General features: G+C 40.2%; 1 protein-coding gene across 2 annotated transcripts in view; it reads left to right on the forward strand.

The window, feature by feature from the left end:
- Nucleotides 1–22,996, forward strand: part of vps37d (VPS37D subunit of ESCRT-I) — a 38,039-nt gene extending 15,043 nt beyond the window's left edge. The window contains exons 3-5 of one of the 2 annotated variants that reach the window (XR_012590376.1): nt 7,068–7,150; nt 13,843–20,408; nt 20,554–22,996. Coding sequence is in view for 1 of the 2 variants with exons in the window: in XM_074611337.1 (XP_074467438.1) it covers nt 7,068–7,150; nt 13,843–14,376 (617 nt within the window). In the remaining variant the exon portion in view is untranslated. Of the gene's footprint in view, nt 1–7,067; nt 7,151–13,842 lie in introns of both variants that reach the window. The other variant, XM_074611337.1, reaches the window with a different exon arrangement.
- Nucleotides 22,997–24,342: the final 1,346 nt, after the last annotated feature.

The raw sequence follows: 24,342 nt of genomic DNA on the forward strand, positions 1-24,342 counted from the left end.
TAGGGTTAGAATTTTTCGTAATTTTTATTAATTAATTTAACATGCTATTGTGCTGCTTACATGTACACTAACATGCTTCAGTTATATAACATATTATAGTTAAATGCTATTTTTTAATCAGGGTTCTAAGTGTTCTCATTCCTTTAAAGCTGAAGTCGGCGAGATTGGAGCAAATATGATTTAAAAAAAGTTATTTTTATAAAACGGTCACTATATGGTGACAGTATTACATGAAACAGGTAACCTGAAAAAAATCATGTTCCTCTGTGTCCTCCGGTGCTCCTAACGGCATCTGCAAGATTTCACAGACCGGAGGAAAACAAGCAGTAAGAGCTGATCTATGAGAGTCGGCTGTCAATCACTTGCGAACTCCGACCAAACGGTCAAACTAGGCCGCGCTGAACAAATATGAATCAATATTCTGTTACGTTAATGCCTATTTCTCGCCTCAAATATTTTCAGAATCATCTTGTAGTGCACGGTTTAGCTGTAAAATGAGAAAGTTTGTGATGCCGCCGCCGTTGTGAAATCTGGTGAAGGAACGCCAAGTTCTGGTCACATGACCGGAGCACAGCCAATAGGAACGCTCTCTCAATGAAATGACATGTGATTGGTCAAAGTCTCCCGTCACAGACCAGATTTTCTAAAGTCTGAAAACAGAGCCATGAGGAGGAGCAGAAGTCTAGTTATCTCTCAGAATACTTGAATTACAATATGCTGAAAGGTTATAATGGAATTTTTGCCCAATGATGCCAACAATATACTGCCTACTGCCACTTTAAGGCTCATTGTAACTGAAACATAATAATAATACTACTAATAATAAATAATAGTGTAATACTGGATACCGGGAAACAGTGATATTTTCTGAGATGGTTATCGTACCATGAAAATCTCCTTCCATTACAACCCTAGATACCTCACCAGTGATGTAACTGGCAGAGACTGTATTTATTTATCACCACACCCTCCGATCTAGACTCCACTTCAGCCGGCCCTTTTACACTTAGTGCTACATGAACTAAAGTAGCTGTACTTCACGCTTGCGTGATTAAAATAGAGCTCTGTGTCTTCTGTGTGCCTTTTGTTGTCTCGACGCAACGAATTGTACAAATGTAGATAGCAGTTCACACTTTCACAGTCTCTCCCCGGAGGCCTTCATAGTGTTGCACTCTGTTGTACGCATGAAAAGTGACAGAAGTTGAAGCCCTGCTTACTTTCACACGTCTGCAGACCTTCTGGCCAGCCGCTAAGTTTGATTGCTGGATTGCCTGTTTCAGAAAGTTCACTGAGGCCTTACGTCAACCTCAGCATCCTATCATGATATTAAACAAACCCTCACCTTTGATGGTATTTATCAGAAGCAGTATTAGGCGAATTAGAGAATGCTTTTAGGGACCTAATCACAGCAGAAACACATTAATTATAAGAAGTAACAGAGCCTCTTTATCCTCTATCTGCCATCTGAGCCAGGTGAACTATTCCTGTACTCTATCTGAGAGTCGCCTGGAGGTCTCCGCTAACTTTAGCATGTTACATTAACATGTTGACATCAGCTGTTTGCCGAAAGGTTGCTGCTCGGCCCACACAGCGACAGTAACTGTCACATCGATCAGTGTTTCCTACATAACAAGTCCTCCAAGAACACCATGTATTAATGCTGACTCTTAAACCTGACCTCTCTGGACATCTTGACAGTCGGGGCTCGAGGCGTACTGGTGCCTGACAGCCAATCAGATTATTTTGTTGTGGGAACAGGCTCTTCAACTTTTAATGACTCCCGTCCTGTCGAAGCCCAACAACATGATTTTTGAAATGTGTTTGATTTGTTTGGTCCGGTCTGGAGTACGGGGCTGGGACTGAAATATGAGATCAACGGAGGTTTAGCTCAAAGGGAAAAAGAAAGAAAAATGATCCAGAAATATTTAAAATATATATATTTTACATTAGAGGATATATCTAGCCCCTCTAATGTAAATATTGGCACTGCAACTAATGATTATTATCTATTAATCGGTCTGCTATGTTTTGTAAAAATGCTGGAAAATAGAGAAAAATCACCATTTCCCAGAGCCAGAGCTGATTTCTTTAAATAACTTATTACCAGACCAACCATCCAAAATCTAAAGATAATTCATTTACAATGATATAAAACTGAGAAACTTCTCATTTCCTGTGGAACCAGTTTGATACTCTTGATAAATGATCCAACTATCTAGGGCTGCAATCAGTGATTATTTTCATTATTGATTAATTATTTTCTAGATTAATTGATAAATCATTTTGATATAAAATGTCCAAAAACAGTCAACGTTCCCATGGCGTCTTGAAATGTCTTGTTTTGTACGACCAACAGTCCATCACCTGAAGATATTCATATACAATCACAGAAGAAAACCAGATAAATATTCACATTTGAGAAGTTTTTGCTTAAATAAATGACATTTGAATATCAGAATAGCTGCTAATTAATTGTCTGTTGATCAAGCAAAACATTTCAGCACTAGTAAGTATGCAATTATAATGTGAGATAGATTGTCTTTTTCATGATGTCACTCCAATATACACTTATTTTATCCACAGAATTATAGTTGGAGATGGAGATGAATGTAGTTTCAGTTCAGCACATTAAAGTTTGATTTACAAATTCAACAGCAACACGTCTTTTCAGGGACAGTGTTGCTGATTAAGGACGATTTCTTTAGTAGAAAGTTCTTCCAACTCAAACGTTACAAGCAGAAAATGTCAAAACCTGAACAAATATACCAAAACTATCTGCCTGGATAGATGCTAAACGAGGTTAAGTGGGAAAATGTGTTTTCAAAATATGTTTTCCATAGTTTCTACTGTGTGAACTGACCCTTTTAACATTGGGATTAAAGGGAGGCCATGTCAGTTGGTCCATATATCCATCTGTCTGTTCATCCCTCTGTTCCCCCATCTGTTCCCAGAATAGTTGTGGTTTATTTAGCGCCTCCATGAAGTCAGAAGTTTCCCCTGATGAACACTCTGGTCCTCAATAAAGTATCTCAATTTATGCATGAAATTAGCTGCAGATATCATTGTCCCCGGTGGAAAAATAATCTGTCAGCATGTTGTTTGTTCCATCCGAAAAGCTTTCTTTTGTGGCTTGTAATAAACATTTAGGGCTTCAAGGAGCCACCAGAGACTTCACACTTTTAGTCTTGTTAAAATAAGATACCATGTGATCCCTCAACAACTATTTCCTTGATTAATCTATTAATAATTTGGAACCTGACATGTCAAACTAAAGTGAAAAATGCCAGTCACAACATCTCAAAGAGACTCCTAAGGACACGTCAGGTCATCAAATTGCGTGTTTTGTCCAACCAATATCGAAGATATTCCTCTTACAGTAACAGAAAACAGAAAATGATCACATTGGAGAAGTACTTAAAACGAAATAGTTGATAATCGACAATAGTTGATGTCTGTAATAATAACTTGCTAAAGTTTATTGTTGAAATCTGAATGCAAACACGAGCAGTGAGACGATCCGACAGTTTGTTAATAAACCGGCAGGTTAGAAAAACTTATTTCGGAGAGAAACAAACGGGAACGATAAAATCAATACCAAAATTGTCTTTTTTAAACATCCATCACAGTTTACAGACTGAGTGTCCGCTCCATGTGAAAGCGATGGATGTAACCCTTTAACGTGTAATGCTGCCGCTTTCATTCACAACACAGTCGTCCCGGCATTTTCCCAGAAATGTTTCGAGGTCTTGAGGTAGAGATTTCCCTGAATATCGATCCCTCCGCTCCCGTTCACACACGAGCCCATGCAGGAAATGTTCCTGAACATTTCAAGGACAGACTGCATGTGTGAAAGGCTCCAGCCAGCAGTGTGTGTGACTCCTACTCATCGTCTCATGTTTGCTCCCAGACGAAACATGGTGCTCCATCATCGACACCATTCACTTGTGAGTGCAGCTCTATACTGTAGGCTTAGCTGGCCTCCAGGTCCCCCCCCCCTCCACCCCACCTCCTCAAATGTAGGTCACATACAGCTGCTGTAGGAGTATTTGTTTGCCTGGCTGTCACCTCTCATTACACCCCCATCTCCCCACATCTGCTGTGTGGGGTCATGAGCGAAGCCTCTGCTTAATGCATGCTTCCTCCGTGTTCACACAATGATGGCCAGAACGCTGGAATGTAACGTGGAGCGATGGATTATTAATGCTGAGGCGACGGCGTTAGAGAGCAGAACGTACTGTGAGGTTTGTTGAAGCCGAAATGTTATAATAATAATAATAAATTGGACTTATATAGCGCCTTTCAAGAAACCCAAGGACGCTTGGCACACAAAATCATACTAATAAATCAAACCGAGGAAAAACTGTAGCCAGGAAATTCAATGTCTTCTGTTTTTTGTCTTCTTCTTTTTATCACCTTTTAAAGATCTATGTGACCGATTCGGCTGCCAAGGTGCATTACTTCAGTGACGAGCATTTAAAGAGAAACCTGAATTACAACCGCCTGCACACAATGTCCATTCTCTATCTGTAGAGATTTCCCCCAGAGGCTCGGAGTCATTAGAGTCATTACTGTGACCTTTCTTTGCCCCTCAGTCTCCAGTGAACCCAGTCAGATACGTGGGGGGTTAGCAAGACTGTCGCAGCATCTCTTGGAGGGACAAGACACACTTTGCAGTCAGCTGGGTCAAGCCTGTTCATAATGACGACCGACCGCGATCCCCAGGAGGTGAACACATGCTGCGTACGAGCTGCACTCACATACATATTTATCAAGCAGGCTGAGGCCGTTTCTCCCTGTTTCTGCTGGTCGTCACTTAGGCATGGTGTTAGCGGGGCTCCCTGTGTGTATGCAAGTGTACATTTTGTTTTGTTATGATTAAATAAGTAAATCCCAAGCTGGTCCTCGATTTGAGCCCCGTTTTTTTAAGATGAGATAAGAGTCTTTATCGATCCCCTGAGGTGGAATTTGGTTGTTGCAGCAGCACAAGGACAGAGATAAGTAGCTGAATAAAGAAAGTCAAAAATAAATAATAGATAGGGCTGCCCCCTTTTGGTTGTTTTGGTCTTGGTTGTTATTTTTTTATGCTTTTTTCATGCTTATTTCGAAGAAACTTGTGTGAATCTTTGTTCATCTTTACTGAGCTATGACTCAGAGAAGGAGTGCATTTTTTGGCGTAGTTTGACGAAGTACATTAAGCTCAGTTTCGACCACAGGAACTTTCCTCTTTGACTAGGAACCTTTTGAAGAACTCATTGTGTTTCCACCACAGAGACATTGGTCAGGGGGGTAGTACTTTCTGAAAGTAGAGGAACTTTCGAACACACACTGCGCCACTGCTTCAGCTCAGGTACCGCTTCATTCATAAAACAAGGAAGTACTCTACTAGTATCGATTTAGGACGAGGGGAGAGCATTTCTCTTAGTTTCATAACCTTGAAAGTAAAGTTAGGCTCTGCTGTCGGCTTCCCAACTCATTTTAAAACCGACAGAGGAGTAGAGAGAGAGAGAGATCGCGAGGGTGAGCGGTAACGTTAGAAAAGGGAGATGTAGTGCGGCAATGCGGTGAATGAGAGAAAGAAAACTTTTTTTCTGATTGTTTCACGGTGGTGACGTTCTAAAGCATAAATAACAATTAAACGCTCAACAGATGATTTACTGTGGAGACAGACGCTCTTAGTTTCATTTCATTCATTACATTCAACGTGCATCAGTGAGTATATGCAGCAGTAAACGTCGTCGTACTGAGACAAAACTGTTTTTTCTTCCACCAACTGCAGGCTGCAGAGAGTGTTTACCGCTGTGACCACCAGCAGCCCTCGTCTCATGTCGTGTTGATTTTTCATACGTCAGCGGACTAATTTGTCTAATCTACGCCGGCCTTTAGACCGCGGTGGAAATGCGGACAACAGCAGGCTGAAGGAACCTTTTAGTTCCTTCTTTAGTGATCCAAAAGTCCCAGGAACTTTTGGTGGAAACTCGGCTTTAATTGCCTCCTTGAGCTTCAACTCTCCATCACAGTATGAAATCCTCTACTTATTAGCTTTATTAGCTTTATTAGGAGTAGAGAGATGACAGGAAATGAAAATGTTGTGGTTCATGGTCGGCACCTTAACCCCGAGGCCACTAAGCCACCCAATCTTAAATCTCTTAAGATTTCCATCAACAGCAAAGGTTTGTTTTAATTTAACATAAGTCATGTCCCTAGGAAATATTAGATAAGTAACATTTATTAATATATTTCAAGGCTCTGGGGATTTCCTTCATTTTCTTTTACAACTTCGGTCACATTTTGTAGTTTTGACGACCGTTCCTATCAGTAATAACAACATGGTACTGGTTTTAAATAAACCTCCAGGTTAGGTAAATTCATATGGAAGAGAAAACAAAGGTGGAAATGTCGTCGCGAGCACCCATCACTGAGCATTCAGTATTCATCAGTGTCTCCTGATAGTTTTCTGACCTAATGCATCACAATGACATCGTGTCACTGCTTGCTTTATCCTGATTTAATGTTGACATAAGCTGCTTTGAATGTTCTGTGGCATATTATACTTGATGTGGTTTTCTGAGCTGCTTGCCTCGATCTTTGTCTTAAGGCGCCTTGCATTTTTTATTATATTGACATGAACATAAATAATTCAAACATGGTATTTGTGTGTGAACATGAAGCTCACAGGCGTTCTTGTTGAAGTAGAGAGCATGGAGGACTGATTGTTTGTTGAAGTTTTATAGATTTATTGACTGCAAACTGGTGCATCTTAGAAAGTAATGTGAGTAGATGGCAAAAATGAGACTCTGAAATGGGTTTTGTGGTCAAACCAAACTAAGACCAGCTTCCCAAAATAGCTAAAAGTTTAATATCTGCAACCCCTGTTTTCCCTTTTTTCTGGCCAACAACTGTCCACCCCATCACCGCCATCTCCTCGTCAGCACATACCCTCAAGGCTCTTTTGTGATTTGGAAAATAATTTTCTCTGCTGCGGTTTCTTGGTTACTGGATTTTTCTTCCAGCTCAGACCTCATCTTCCTCCCTCCGCATGCATCACTGATGTTTCTTTGTCGTTGCAGAGCCTCACGCCGAGAAGCACAGCCTGCAGACGGCGCAGAACCTCCTGCAGGAAGAGGTGGCGCGTGCTGAGGAGCATTCAGAGGTAACAAAAACACAGCCAAATTGCTTCTACAATGGAGCTCTTTTTTCTCTCCTCTGGTTCTTGCTGAGAATCAAACACGTTGTTGCATCACTTTGGCAGCACAGTTGTGGATGGTTCCTGAAAAGCCTGCAGTCTAGCAGCCCACCCACTTCTGTGCAATCTGATCTCTAAAGACATGAGACACATACATACAGTGAGCGACTAAACCCACTCCCACCATCTGCAGCAATCCCTCCACATACTGTACATGTGTTCTCCAATTCTGCATTCAGGAGGAACCGCTACCTAACTGCCATTCTCTGCATACTAAATGTTCATTTCTCTCGGGCATGAGGCAGCATTAGTTCACAAAATATTGAAGAAGGGCTTAACATTTGTCTCAATGAAAGTATTCTTGTGAATCCATTTTTCTGAAAGCCGAGGGAAGAAAATGTGGCCGTGTTTGAGATGGATGTTAACATTTAAAAGACTGGACAAATGAACAAACCATATCCCATCCAAGCAGGTCACCGCTCCATCTAAGTAGGACAATAAACAGTGAAAACTGTTCACCCAGTAGGGGTTTGACAGAATAGTCAACCATGAAAACCACGAGTCAACACTATGCATCGTTGTAGACAAATCGCTCCGTTTTTTTGCACCAATTGAGCTTTTGTGCTCCCCCTCAAATGATAAACATTCATCATATTATAATAAACATTAAATATGATAAACGTGTGTTGATAAATAGTGAAAACTGTATTGCTCGCACCAAAAGGAGCTGCGAGGAATCCTCTGGAGGCTGCATTACGAACAGGCTTGCACCTGGTTACTGTCAGAGAGGCGGTGCGTAATACACGGACACATCAGCCTCAAAACGCTGCCGTTTAGGGAGAGAGGGCCAGCAAAACGTACCGCCTACACTCGCACACTCAGAAGGATGAGGAGAGGAGACGCTGAGCGCAGACGGAGATGTAAAAAAACAATCGTGGACTCATCATGACACATTTTGTTAGAAATCAAACAAACATTTGGGGGGAAATCTTTGAGTGTGGGACAGAGGAAATGTGTCGCCGCGGGGCGTCTCTGTGACCGCAGACCAAGCCGGTGTGACCGACTGGTTTTAGCACAGTGCAGTATTGTACCAGTGGCAATGTCTCCCGCTACCCCTGCAAGAAGTAGGGAGTAGTTGACGACAACTAAAGTCATGTACACCCAGTGAGTGCTACAAAATAATATGAAAATGTTAAAAAAGTCTTATTAACAATACAAGTATCAGAGTTCAGTTCAAAATGACAGCTATTACAGATCAGTGGGGGGATAGGAAAGTCGCTTTAAGCAGCTACTTTTTAGAAATACAGCAGAAAACAAGCAACTCCTGTGTCAGTTTATATTGCATGATGAAAATTTGATGTTTACTGTTATTCAAGATTCAGTCAAGAACTTTATTGTCATTATACAGGCGTAACGAAATTGCAGTTGCGTCAACCTCAAATGGTGCATCGTGTAAAAACACTTCACACATATTTACAAGGAATAAATAAGGCACAAATGAGATAGAAGATTAGTAATAAATGTCAGCGATTTAGTTATGTGAGTATATTTATATAAATCGCTGTAGCCATACTTTTACTTGTGGAATAAATGTCAAATATGTGATTTACGATATGATAAAAATCTGAAGGATTATATTTTTAAACAGCTTTACAACATCTCCATCAAGTGTCAACATTGTTCAGTTTTGATGCTAAACGATTGTCTGTCAGCGGCGGTTTACTGCTGTGTGTCTCCTGCTGGCTCAGCTGTCAATCAAACACACACACAACATCCCGCTGCCCACTCAGAGACTCCGAGGCTAAAGGAGCATTTCTGATGTTTTCTTTCATTCAGTCACATAAAAATACAAACAATCCACTCAGTTTAGAATAAATGATTCTTGTGGATCCACTTTCAAGATCAAATCATGCGTTACTGTTCAAAATGGGGTGCAACGGATCACAAAACAAAAGGGATCAAATATAACTTTTAGAGATCCCCGATCACATTTTTTTGCCGCAGATACAGATTGCTAATTGTTGAGTAGCCATATCGGCCGATACAGATCGTTTTTGTTGTTGTTTTTAAATCTAAATGTCCTTTTATTTTGTTATTGTCATCTATAGTGGTATTTACATAATACCACAATTCAAATGATTAGGAAATCCATAACCCTAACCCTCCAAAAGATTGTATTTTTATTGATTACAAAAAATCCTGACATTAGCAGTTTTAATTATATATTATAATCTGCTTAGAGCCAGTTTTAGGAAGTTAAGCAGGTCATAATTATCTATTATAATATCTATTTTATATGCTGTGAAAACATCTCCTTCAAAAAACTGGATTTATTCAAGTTTCTCCCCGAAAACTACATTTTACACGATTACATTTGAACACATCGTGATAACGTTAGAGACTGAGCAACACAATGTAACTCAATGGATCCTCCGTACTTTAGCTGCTCCGGTGCTGCCAACACTGTGTAAACATAAAGCACATAAAACTAGACTTGAGAAAGGTCCTTGTTGGCTTAAAACAGTCTGCATCCTTTATCTTTGTCCTGCATTATGTACACAAAGCTTCAGCTGCAGGATTACAATAATTAATGACAACAATAACAATTCTGTTAACATGATTCATTATTATGTGGTTCTGTTTAAATCCTGCATGTTCTGGCCTTGATCCGGACAGCGAGGCAGATGAAACCCACACGGCTGCTCCGGGCTCAGATTGATCCGCTCGGCATACCTCCCCCACCGATCAATACCGCCATGACTCAGTCATTAGAGCGGCTGTCCCCACTGATTGATTAAGCAACACCCAGCACATGACAAACAGCCTCGCTCAGCCTCGGCACATTTGTTTATGTTAATGTTTGGTACGGTTCTGCTTTTTTAAACCTTCGATTTTCTAGATGAATACACTCAGTTTAAAATATATGTATGTCTAACTGAAGCTTTGTGTTTAAAGCAGACCTGATTCAAGACAAAGATATCTCTGTAATGTCTCTTTCTTCTGTGACTATCTCTTCTGATCTCTCTTGTTTGAGATTCAGCCCTCAGAGGGTCGCTGCTCCAGTGAAAAAAACATCTTGAATGCCGTGACGAGAAATGCAGCAGTTTCCAAAACATCTTTCAGAATTCAGAAGTATAATCACAGCAGTGCCACTGTGACCGTGAAAATGTGGGAAGGAAAGCTTGTCTTCCCTCGGCCTCGGTGTCAGAGACAAACATCCCAGCCCTTTGAAGACTCCGGCCAAACAGCTTCTTCTTCTTTTTCTTCTTCTTCTTCTTCTTCTGTTCTTCTGTCGCCTAAAGTCAAACAAGTTCCCTCTTTAGGAAGATTCCTCGTCAGGTACCGACATGAAAACAGAAATCTGATGAAGGAAACAAAAGTTAATCTTGTTGTTGCTGCTATAAATCACTCACCAGAGGGCTGCCGTGGTTTAAATGACCCCCCAGCCTTTTAAAGCTTGTTTTGACTGTATTTGTGCAGATTTGTGCAGAGCTGAGGGCGCACAGAGCAGACCGGTTTTGGGTTTTGCCTCAAATTCACAGCTTAATTTTCTCTGCTGAAGCTGTCAGGTTGCTGCCAAAGTGATGTCTTCTCTTGTCGTGGTTGTCACGCACAAAAAACACCCTTTAGAAAATTGGTTAACTTTGTGTACGGTTTAATAATGAAGGATTCTCTGGAAGAAATCTTGCTGCATTCACCAGGTTTCTCTTATTTCCTTAATCTGATAAAGGAAACCAGTTTTTTTTGTTTCTATTAAGCCCCAGACGCACCAAGCCCACATCATGAACTAGAAACAATGAAGGTCGACTGTTGCGTCGCCTCACGTCGCCTTTGTCTTGGCCGACAAGTTGCAATTGAACACACCGCAAAGACTCCAGCCGACAGCCAGTTAGCACGTACGTTCTGCGCCTGCGTGAGAGGAAATAACTCTCCACACCAGCAGGTCGTGATAGTCTGTATTCATCATTTAAAAAGGGAAACCGGAAGACCGAGGACGGCGGATATACAAGCCGTTGTTATGATACGTACATGAAACAAAGCGCCGTTTGACGACCATTTTCACATCACTCTCACTCACCACTTAGCTTCATTCCAGAAGAACATGGCCAGGTTTGATAAGAGAAAACACGACAAATAAAATAAAGCCAAACTTTTCCTTTAATTCTCCTGTTTCAGTACTTTTCTACACATCCGTATCTACTATTTTGTTTTTCACCAGATTTTTGCCCTCATTAATAGACCCCGTTAGACAGCAGGTCAGTCTGCAGCAGTCAGTCAGTGAGGAGAAACCAGGTCAGGGGGAGAAATCAGGTTACAGACTACACATTTAGATCAGAAACAATCGATCCGTCCATCGACTGAAAAGTATGTGGCAGCAATTATAATAATCAATGAATCATTTAAGACATTTGTTCTAGCAAAAATTAATCTTTTGATGATTCCAGCTTCAGAAATGTGAAGATTTGTTTTGCTTTTTTGTGTATTAAACTGGAAATGTTTGTGTTTTGGACAGTTGATGGACATTTTGTGGACCAAATAATCGCTTAATTGAGAAAATATTCACCAGAGTAATCGTTAGTTGCAGATGAACATATCGTGTCAGTCAGTTTTTTAATTATAATTTTTATGGAGGGGAATTATTATAAATAATTTAAATACAGTTATTCATAAACTCGGTCATAGTTTTGTCCTGAAGTAGCATTTTAATTTAGTCAGTGCAGATTTTTTGTCAACAAAATAATATCCTTATTAACAACCAATTAATCGTTTATAATTCATCTTCTCCACACACATCTCTTTATTCACAGTAACTAACAAAAGATACCCATATATCTGCTGGAGAACCCTTCATTATTAGGCCATAAATACAGTTTTGTTTTTTCAATCATTCACTCTGGCAGTACAGTCACAGTATAAATGTGTCAGAGTTTTACAAATAGTAAGCTGGAAACCGACACATTTAGACTTCTAGAGCATGAAATTATCAGAAATACAGTAACACACAGCTGAGCTGTTTTCTTTCATCCCACCACACTGATCTCACAGCGATACTTTACCTGAACCAAGTCTTTGTCATGCACGTTTGTTTTTGTAAAAACCCTGTTTATGTTTGTACGTGACCATGAAATCAGGTTCCACCAGCTGAAATGTGTTCCTCTAATCCCTCACCCCGAATATGGAAACCTCATTTATATGATGTCTAAAGAAAGCAGGTTACTGCAGAAAGCCAACGGCATCTTTTACTATTTAAAGGACAGGTCCATTATTTTGTAGGTGTTTATATCATTCTGTAGCTTCCCTGTGGTGTTCTTTATGTATTCAAATCTAAACATTCACATTTTGGTCAAAGTACGTATGTTTTAGCATTAAAATGCTATTTTCCCTTTAAGCCCTTCTAAAAACGTTTTCCCACGCCCCCGACGTAGGTTTCTGCATGATGACGCTGCTACATGTACGGTATATATACATCCTTATAGTCAGTGTATTAACATCACATACAGTACAGGAGTACCGACAGGAAGCTAAGCAATGTACTACTGTGGACGCCACGTTAGTTCAGATCAGAAAGTCACACAATAACACAAACAAATTAACCGATCGATGCCAACTGAGAAGCCGTCATTGGAAACTGTTCTAAAAATGCTTGGCAGGTGATTAGATATGAATCCAAACTAACCGTTTAAAACACCAAGGTCACTAAATAACACAAACTAACCGATCGATGTTGCCGTAGAGCAGCAACTCCCATGTTCTGAGAGGTATAATATACTGTTTTTGTGAATGGAGTCTGGTGGCTTTGAAGAGAGCGTTATAACGGTTTCAATTCCCCGTCAGAAAGGGCTGTCTGACGGTGAGGTAAAGCGGTGATAATATTCTAAATATAGTGTACACTTAAACTCCACAGCAGCTTTACCTCGCCGTCAGACAGCCCTTTCTGATGTGGGAACTGAAGCCGTTATATCGCTCTCTTCAAAGCCACCAGACTACATTCTCAAAAACAGTAATTTTACCTTGCAGAACACGGGAGTATACATACAACCCCACTTTAAATCTGTACTAACCCTTTCAGTTATTTCCACTTGACTCAGCTAGAGCATTTACATCATTTATAACCTAATTGATTCGCTTACTGTGGTAACCTACATCACTGCTCTTTGCTAACAGCTGAGTGGGCGTTTCCATTTAAAAAAAAAAAAGGAAACAGAACACACATAAAGCACTTTATTTATTCCCCTCTTTCCCAGAATGTAATTAAATGACTTCTTTTAAGTCTGAGGCCTGTAAAACTAAATCAGACTTGTCTTTTAAACAATCGCTGTGGTTCATGCAGTGATTACGTCACATATATAACTTCTGTCCTCAATGTTCAGCTTCTTCCATCCTGGGAACACATACAGAGACGGATCACACGGCTTTCATGCGTTGCCAAAAGTAACAGTTGCAGCACATGGACCTTTTGTTAAGCAGCATAAAACATACTTACAGTGAAATACTGTAGCCGACAAACTGTGCCAGAGTTCATGGGTAAACATCCCAGAGCTAATTAAATCCTCTTTATTCTTGGAGGAGTTTGTTTGAACGCTTCCCCGCGGTCGGACCTCCCTTTGTGTGTTGTCCTGACCGCTCATGTCGGTTTATTTGTCTGCCCCGCTTCACAGGAGCTGCTGGAGAAGTTCATGGAGGGAAACGTGAGCCTGGATGAGTTCCTGGATGAGTTCCAAAGCTCAAGGAAGACGTATCATATCCGCCGGGCTCAGGCGGAGAAGATGCAGGAGGTCGCGCAGGCCAAGCGGCAGCCGAGCAAAAGCAAGAGGGCGGAGGAGAGCAAGGAGGTGAAGAAGGACTCGGAGCTGCCTCAGGAGCCTCAGCGGCCCAACGGCTTCGTAGCGCAGGGACCTCTTAGAGTGTTCCAGGTACGCTACGGCCTCACGCCGGCCATCCTCGTCCCTCATTACCCCGTGTCTCCCCCTGCCTCGGCTCCAGGCCATCCGAGTTGCACCCCCTCACCTGAACCCCAGCTGGGTCAGACCCACATCCTCAGCCCCAGCAACCATCACCCAGGACACGGCCAGCCTGTCGGCCTCAGGGTCATCGGACAGCTACCGGGCGGCTGGCCGGCTAACGGGCGGCCGGTGAGAATGCAGCAGCTTTACAGGCCGAACCCTCAACAGCCTGAACCGCCGTACCGATAAGCTCGATGTGAGTAGGATGAAAAGCCGGTTTGAGAGGTCTTCCGAGACATGGAACCAAACAGTGGCTGTCACAATCATGTAAGCAAAGACTGACCCAGAGACCGGCAGCACTGCAGACGTCCGTTTCTGTTCTCCATCCATGACACACACATGTAACCAGAGCAGAGACAGCGAGGCGGCAGGTGACAGGACTCAGAGGGACGACTAGGGATGGGCTCCGATAGCCGGACTCGCTAAGCTCCGACTCTAACGAATCTCTTATCAAACCTCTTATCTCTCATTATTATCTTTTATTTAAAACGGAAAACATTTAGGAGAATCCGGTGGCTGATTTATGTGTTTGCTATTTGAGCGACGTCGCCATTACTGCGATAGCAGAGTGAAGCATAATTACACCGAGAGTGGCGGCAGAGATATTTGAGTTAATCACCCTCAGTCAAGTTATTCTGAAATTAATTATGACACAGATTTGAGGGAAAAATAACATTAACATGCCGCTTCTGTCTGAGTAACTAATTGAACCCAGCACAAATGACTAAATTTCATGATTTAAAATCATCAAACTTCATGATTTCTTCCGTTGTAAACAAAAGAATTGCATCATTTAATAAAAATCGGAAACATGAGAGTTCCGAGCTAACGAGAGATATGAGGGGTGGTTAGCGGCGCACCGTCGGCCTCCACCTTAATTGACGGCGTTCAGAATACAATAGATACATGAAGATTTAATAATAATGGAGATTAAGGAGTAGTGTCTTTTGGCTCTAACTACAGAACTAAATACAGTTAAAAGTTTATCATGTGAGGGATAATGTACAGCGAGCCGGCCTTCAGGGCGATGCAAGACCCCTCAGCATCGCGTTGGGTTGCCGCATCGCCCTGTCAGGGTTTATTTCACGACAATGACCTGCTAGCTGTACATTATCCCGCTTATTACACAGCTACTCACTGAAGAAATCAATAATTTAACACAAAATGGTCCTCCGGAATCCAAGATCAGAACTGCGCCCATAGCAACGGTCAGTTATACATAGCAACGGTCTGTTATACATAGCAACGGTCAGTTATACATAGCAACGGTCTGTTATACATAGCAACGGTCTGCTATAAAGATATAACAGACCGTAGAACGCTGATCAGAATCAAGTATTCAACAAAGCCGTGTAATAATTGTAGATAATCTTTATTTAATTGACATTTAATGACCATATTTTCGATATGTAAACGGTTCTGCAGGATCTACTGGACAGATTTCTTAAGCAAAGGTGCTTAAAAAATGAAATCCTTTTACATACATTACAGTTATATTATACGTGGGTTTACGTTTAGTGAGGTGACACCGCATTAACGGCGGCTTGTCTCCTTCCACCTACAACTCTAAGTCATCTGTAGGTAGCAGCTTCTGATTGTGAAATGAGCGGTTAAATCAGCTGCAGCTAATAAATGTTCAGACTGCGATGGCTAAAATGAGTTTTATACATTTCATATATGACGCTGCTCGCCTCATTTTCAGGTGCAGGTTGTGAACATGAATTAGGCTGCCATTTAAAGACTGAAGCGTTTCTGCCTCTTCAACCAACAAAAGGTTATTTTAAATGTTTAAAGGTAAACCAGAGATTCGATAAGAGGATAAAACGCTATCGAACCCCATCCCTAGGGAGGACGTTTTTATTGTTTTTAATTTTATTATTATTTTTTTTATACCTTACATGGAGGGATGTGAAGCACAAGGTTGTGAAGCACATCTTCAACGCCGATTTGAAAACAAAAAAAAAGGATCTCATCGTTCATTCATACAACTTCACAACAGAGAGGTTATGTGAGACGAGAAGAGTGAATAACGGCATCAATAAAGTGATGTTTAATAGAAACTCATTGTTCTTCATCTCATCAAATATTAACATTCATACTTGGAAACATTCCCAAGAACATGAATGATGACATTAAACAACAACAAACGGAGCAGGTGGTATTTATTAATAATCCCCAGACCATAATAACCTGTCGGTATTATTTGCATTGTCGTGTGTCGGCGTCACAGATGAGCCGTCTGCCTTCTTGTGTGATTTCATGAACAGTGTTGGAGCTCACACCATTTATTTATTCATGTAAATCCTATTTTAAATGGCTGACTTCAAAGCTTCTTGTTTACCGTGCTAAATGAAGAGCTGCTTCTCTCTTTCAAGGCAGCCAGGGTTTTTATCCCCCCCCCCCCAACCTCCTCTTCTTCCTCCTCCTCCTCCTCCTCCGAACTGATGCAGAGTGAGGGGAATTTAATCTCTATGAGAACGCCGGCGCTCTGCAGCCCACAGTCGAATATAAGGAGGTTTAGGAGGCTTCCTGCTCATCTCACCCTCCTTTTTTTCTCATTCTTCATCCTCCACCATTTAAAGGGAAAAGCTCTGGATTGTAGTTGTCGATGGTTCTGCTCTTGAACAAACGTTTTGCTCATTAATAACTCATATATAAGTGCATGCTTACTACGGCTTGATAAAATACATGAAAATGCCTTTTTCAGGCCGGTGCCCAGTTACAGAAAACATCTGTTTTTATTTTAATGAGGAAATATTCTAAAATTAGGGAGAGTTGTAAATGCATTTCAAGGCTCTGAGGGTTTCTTTAAAGGGTGTTTTATTTTATAACGTGGGTCATTTTTATGGAGTTTTGGCCGTCGTTTATATCTAATAAACGAACTGCTGAGATCTGTGAATGAAGCTACATCGATAAAAGGAAAGAAGTGCCAAGAGATGCACAATTTCTGGGTAAAAAATAATTCTTATCAGATATTGTTTTTTTTTTTTAGCTCTACATTTCTGCCCTGCAACTAACAATTATTTTCATTATTTTCCAGATTAATCGATCAGTTATTATTGATGGCTAAAAGACCCATTTTTATGATGTAACTGGGCACTGGCTCCAACCAAACATGCAGTTCTGTGTCCACTCAGGAAAAACAAAAGCAGTGCTGCTTCTTCACCTGTAGCACAGATGGACTCGCCCCCCTCCCCTCTAACCATAAACCACAGCGACACCTCATCCCCTCTGTTGCAGTGAGATTTGACCGAATGAAGGTTGTAATGCTGTCTGAAAAATCCACCCCTCAAAAAACAACTCTCTTGGATTTAATTCAGGCCAGATGATTCATGTCCGAGTGGACGCTTCTGTGTTTTTTAATCCTGAATATGTAAAGTGCTTGTTTCTGCGACTGTGGTTCTGTTTGTCCGGTCTTATTATATTGTGTGTCTCTTTTTCTAATCTAAGGATTTATCCCAGCAGCCCTCTTTCCCCAGTAATGAAATGGATAAATGAATGTTGCTTTAGAATTTAAATTTAAAATAAAGTGCTGCCACTCACTGAGCCAAACAGCCTCAAACATCTCAGATGATTTGCATCTGCAGCGTCTGAGATGAAGGAGCCGCGGCTGCTGCAGGCGCTCGCACCAGATGATTACAAGCGATGTCAAAGCTGATCAGCGCCGCAGTGAGCGGAGACGAGCTAATAATATCCAAGTCGAGTCATCTCCATCATCGGCTCGTGTGTTCAGCTGCTATACAGTACAGTATGAGTGACTGGACGCACGTGGCTCGAGGAAGGAAATGTCAGCTTGTGGGAGATTCTGATCTTTGACCTCATTACACAGAGAGGAGGAAAAAATAACAGCCAGCAGCGAAATAACAGCATGCGTTAAAATACCCTGAATGCATCATTTATTTTACTATTCATCATTTTGATTCGCGCTGTCGATTCTTTATCGACTAATGGCACGTCATGTTCCACGCTTCTCATTCTTTGTCTATGTAAGAAGTAGGCATGCACCGATTTATTGGCTTAACATCGGTATTGAACGATTTTCGCCTCGTTGACTGTGGCCGATGTTTACCTGTGTTGCATCATTTTGTGCCGGCTAAATGTTGTGTTGTTAGCTGCTGATTTAATTACATTTAATTTATGTTTCACAACATGTTTTTGTTGGGCTAGTAGGTAATAAATCCCTCTCATTGAGTAGGTAGTTGTATTCAGGCTAAAGGGGCTTTTGAAGCAGTTATTTTTCATGTGAAAGAAGGTTATTTTAAAGCTTGTTTCATAAATTTGTACGATTTAATTTGTGCTCAATATATGAATGAAAGGCTGAATGACTAAGAGTGAAGACAGTTTTTTATAATGAAGATGTCTTGGTTTCCCTGGCACCAAAGGGGGAATAAATAACAACAAAACATCGGTACCGGACAAATTTATTATTTTAAACATTGGTATCAGTATCGATCCATAATTTTGCAATCGGTGCATCCCTAGTGACAGCCGTGCAATGCATTCTGGTAGCATAGCGTTGCGTTTCGAGCATGGTTGTAGTAAGAGAACTGGATACAGCGTTGGAGGCGGGGCCCCGTTCATTCGTATGAAAGTTGCTCAGTGGCGCATGATGCCAAAATGACTCGACCTCAGTCTGGAAAAGTACCCGGATCTTCCGGCAATCTTCCGCATCCATTGGGCCCATCGGACATGCGCAGTCCGCTCGGTCACATGACTCGGTCACAGCCGTCACGCCGCCGTCGCGGCTTGCGCTTTCGTCACGGTCTGGGTCTCATTCACATAAACGGAGGAAGGGAAATAACTCTGGATTCAGCTATTAGTGAGTTTGTGACCTAATGATTTAAATAAGGGCTATTAGAGTGTTCGTACTGGGAAGTTGATTCACATAAAAAAAAATATCCCAGTTATAGACGTCTCTTTCCTGATGAAAGTCTACGGGAAAAAGTCTTTTAGGGCCCAATGGCATCACGTGACGGACACAGAAGTTATAGTACCATCGTTTGACCACTCCGAAAATTGGGATCAACGACCGGCGCTCTTCTTGGGGGCTTGGTTTCAAAAGACGGACCGCCACTTTGACCGCTCCTCATTTGCATAAAGTTGAGATCTAGGCTACTTTATGCAAATCAGGGGCGTCCAGCGCAACTCGCCGCCTCTGGAAACTCCCAAGAAACTTTAAAAACTAACCGTTGTCGATCCAAAATTAAAGACAGATTCAGTCACTGCATGGCTTATTTCACTGAAGACTTATGAGTCTGAGTGTTATCAGGATATCTAGAAATAGAACATGTTAATTTGTCTTCCTGTTTGTATTTACTCAAAACCCGAGAGAGCTGTGATCTTGAACACATTCAGTCACTTGAGTCTAGTTCCAGTATCATAAAATCTCCTGAGTAGGCGTTTGTGCTGAACGAGCTGTGACGGCTGCTTTCAGAGGCCAAAATAATTTCTGCTAAATGATTTGAGACATTTTTTCTAATGTTTTCCAGCCTCCTTTAAACCAAAAGGCCATAATGAAGCTTTGGAGTCGTTAAAGATGGAAATGTCTCAATCTGCTGATACGCATGAAGCGTAGGCTGTACTTACCAACTCATCAACATTATATAACACAGCAGCTTCTGTGTGGACACAGCAACTAACACTGAAATTCAAACTATTTGATGGAAGTAAAGCCTTATTTTTTTATCTATTCAGACTGTGAGTCAGAAAAAGCTTCACAATAAGTTAAGTAGGTTACAAATACACAGGAGAAGTCAAATATACCTCAGAGCTGAACAGAGGAACCAGCAAGAACATCCAAAACAGATGAATTAAATAAATAAGTAACTGCGAAGTGGTTTAGAAACAGTGGTTCCCAATGTATGGGTTGAGTCCCCACAAAGATAAATTTGAGGGGTCCAGAGATCCTTAACACAAGATGGAAAAAAACGAATTAAGTTAACACGATGACGTGTTAATGCAAATTTGTTTAAACGGCACTAATTTCTTTAAGGCATTAACGCAACTTGTGATTTTTAGGTTGTAGCGGGCTCAGTTATTGACTTATCAGGCCATTAAATAGGCGCTATCGGTCGCTATAAGCTCCATAGATGTGGGTCATTAGGGGCCTACTACACCTACTACGTTGTAAAAGTGAAAGTGAAACTTAAAAGTAACACGTTCTAACATGTAAAACTGAATGAAATGTTACGTTTTGAACACAAACAAAAAGGCTTCTCTATGTTTAGGCAATAAAATTACAACTTCTTTAGGTTTAGGCAATAAAATTACAACTTCTTCAGGTTTAGGCAACAAAACTACAACTTCTTTAGGTTTAGGCAGGAAAAAAACGGTTAGGTTTAGGCAATAAAACTACAACTTCTTTAGGTTTAGGCAATAAAACTACAACTTCTTTAGGTTTAGGCAGGAAAAAAACGGTTAGGTTTAGGGAAAAACAGTGTTTTGGGTTAAAATAACTACAAACACAAAGACAACTACACATTTTTGGTTTCACACGGGATGCAAACTCCGGTCTCCTGGGTGAAACCCTATGTTTTGTGTCCCATCCATCGTCCCCGGCCTCCACACTGTCTCTACTACAGCGCCTGATTTCCACTTTTGCTCCTGTCATAATTACTATGGTCGCTAGAAGTCGCTGTCATGTTCTTTTATACCTTTTTCGGTGATCTACCATGTGAATAGATGATAAAACCTACTAGTGGGTGTAGTAGGCCCCTATTGACCCACATCTATGGGGCTTATAGCGACTGATAACACGTATTTAATAGCCTGACAACAGTCTAATCGGCTGAGTAACAAAAAATAAGGAAAAAAAATCAATTTAAACCATGAATTCCTTTTTAACAAAGACAAGCTTGAGATGCGACATCGCATCAGTTCAGATTCAAAGAGGCAATAAATGTTTGATAAGTAATGAAAGCACTTAATGCCAGCAGGTGTGTGACTGTAAGGTCACTGGTTTAACTGGTCCAGATGGGAGAGATAATCATCTGTCTTCTAAAGTGGGTGAAAAAAACTGCTTCATACACATTAATTTTTAACTGGGCTCAATAAGTCATATCATTTTGGTGCTAAAATTATGATTGATTGATGATTTAAGAAGAAATGAATTACATACAGCGCTGGGTTTATTCCTAAGGGACATTTTGACACCAGTCTTTATGATGCAGCTGAGCCACAATCATGCTAAAATATTTATATCAAGTACATTAGTCCAGCGTCTCTCTGTATGAACGAGAAGCCACTTAACTGTATATGTGATGAATATTTTCGCTGGCAGCAGACCAGCTGGTCGACCGTCTGAACATCCGATTTGTGTGTTTGTGTCAAATCTGTTCGGTAGAAACATTATTTCTAGAACAATAGTTTAAAAAGACCGTGCGACATTTTCTTCAGTCACAGCAAACAAAGCAGAAACGGCTGCTTCACTCACTTCAATCCTCGCTATAAATACTCCAATACCAGTAAAAGTCCTGCATTCAGAACCAACAAAATGTACTCATAAGAAAAAGTACTCATAATGCAGAGTGCCTACTGTCAATGTCATCATTGGATCATTTTAAAGGGCAATGATAATGTCAGCGCTGTGTGTCTGTCAGCTTGTTTTGGGGGGATTTCTGGCCTTAATCTGCCAAAAGAAATTCTGACTCTGGTGCTCCATATTATATTAAGAATATGCAGTTAAATCTGGCAGTTTTGAGAAGGAGATTTAAGCAAATTTACATAAGCGGAATAAAAAAAAACGCTGCTTTGAACAGGCAGACGCCACTTCAGACTTACTGGGAAATGAGTGGTGAGTGTTGGGGAAAATGAAAGCCCACAGCAGTAATTACACACCAGAAATAGGTCCTAAATGAAAGGTAGTTCCATTAGCTCCACTAATTAATGAATCATTTAATTAAAAGACAGAACAGCCCCTCAGTGGTTAGCACTGTTACCGCTCATCCAGTAGGCTCTATAACAGTCCTTTCTGGGTGAAATTGACTTCACGTTTCCTGCCTCAGTCCAAAAATATCAGGTGATTTGGAGATTTTAAATTTTAAAAAAGATAAAATTGCACCTTTCAATTCAGAAACCTTAGTTATTAATATGACTCTAATGAACATGTCGGCCCAAAATAACTTTTACAACACATCTGCAGTTGATTGTCAACACGACATGCTCTTAAATTAATTAACAACACCAGTGAAGTAACAGTAATTATTTAAACTTAACATGAATCCACAGATTCAAATAATGTAAATTAAAACTAGGGCTGCAACTAATGATTATTTTCTGATGTTTATTCTGAAAAAATGCCAGAAAATTGTGAAAATGTCCATCGCAGTTTTCTATTTCGACTGTTTTTTTATTTGTGTTTGCATGGACAGTGAGTTAGCAGATAGACCAAGACACAGGAGTATGCAGAGATACAAAGAGATATAAACAACTGCAAAGTAAGAAGTATAAATCAATAATACTAATATTAAAATGAATAATAACAGCAGCAACAACAACACAGGAAAAAAAAGAAAAAATAAGTAATTCAATATATATATAAAAAATTAAATAATAAAGAAATAAATAATAAAAATAATAGAAATAAATAAATCCCTTTTTTTTTTTTTTTAAAAGGGAACGGGAGAGAAGGGGCTGGGGTTTGAAGGATTTATTCAGTCAGACAACAAATTAAACAAAGAAAAGCAGTAAATCATCACATTTGAGAAGCTGGAACCAGACTATCTTTGCCATTTTTGCTTGATAAGTGATTGAAATGACTAAAATCGTTGGCAATTAATTTTCTGTTTCGTTAAAGCATTTAAAAAAACAATATTTTATAACGGTTTTGGTCATCAACTGGCTCTCTAAAGTGTGATATCCCTACTTCAGGGCATAAAAGCTGTTCATCTACGAGGCCTCTGATGTGTTAAACATGACTCATCTGAAGGATGTGATGGAAATCTCCTAAACGTTATACAGTAAAAGAAATATATATATATTCTGACCCTGATAAATCATTTTTGGTGTTTAAATGAAGGCTGCTGGGAAAGTTCTTCTGCATGCTGAGCTTTACATAAGCAACCTAGTAATACGATCATGTTGACATATTATTGAAGACTTTCAGTGGGATAACATCTCTTCATGCTACAGTGTGTGTGTGTGTCTGTGTGTCCTGCCAACACTCAAAACATTCAAGTGACCTTAAACAAACATGTTTACATGTGAAATGATTTCCATTTTGCTTCCCATGTGGATCCAGGAGTTGTCAATAAAACGCATTTGCCATTCTGATCTGAATTTGTCCTCCTGTTTGTCATGAACTTAAAAGTCAAGGAGTTTGCTCCATAATTGTAATTTCTTCTGTTACTAGAATCAGTATGTGTACACATACAAAGTATTTGACTCGTTGTTCTCAATGTACATACACAAGAAATAGATATACAGCTAATAAACCACAACAAAGCAGTAAAAACTATTAAACTAATAGTTTACTGAGAGTATACTTTAAAGTAGAGTTTCATAAACTAAAAAGCGGGCTACAAGTATATAACTAACAGTATATAAACTCGGAAAAAAAAGTTTGGAACTTTGTGTTTGGTGGATTATTTCTCTGTTGTTACAATGCTAATTGGCATTGTATTTTACATCGTTGGAAAGCCTGTTTATTTACCTTCACAATGATGTCCAACTTGTAAGGATCATGCATTTGTGGGATGAGCAGCACAGCTGATTATGCGGGTAGCGCCCAAGCGAAATTTGCCAAAATGCTCTGCCAATGGTAAACAGTGTATTCGGAGATTTCCAGAAAAAAGTAGTAACAATACGAGAAAAAAAGTCATAACTTAACGAGAAAAAAGTCATAGTATTCCGAGAGTAAAGTCATAACGTTATGAGAAAAAAGGTTGTAATATTACGAGAATAAAGTCATACTTAACGAGAAAAAAGGCGTAATATTCCGAGAGTAAAGTCATAACTTTACGAGAAAAATAAAGTCGTAATATTACGAGAATAAAGTCATAACTTTACGAGAAAAAAGTCGTAATATTCCGAGAGTAAAGTCATAACTTTACGAGAAAAATAAAGTCGTAATATTACGAGAATTAAGTCATAACTTAACGAGAAAAAAGTAAAAATATTAAGAGAATAAAGTCATAACTTTACGAGAAAAAAAAGTCT

The sequence above is a fragment of the Sebastes fasciatus genome, chromosome 16, assembly GCF_043250625.1.
Source record: "Sebastes fasciatus isolate fSebFas1 chromosome 16, fSebFas1.pri, whole genome shotgun sequence".
In the NCBI taxonomy this organism is placed as follows: domain Eukaryota; kingdom Metazoa; phylum Chordata; class Actinopteri; order Perciformes; family Sebastidae; genus Sebastes; species Sebastes fasciatus.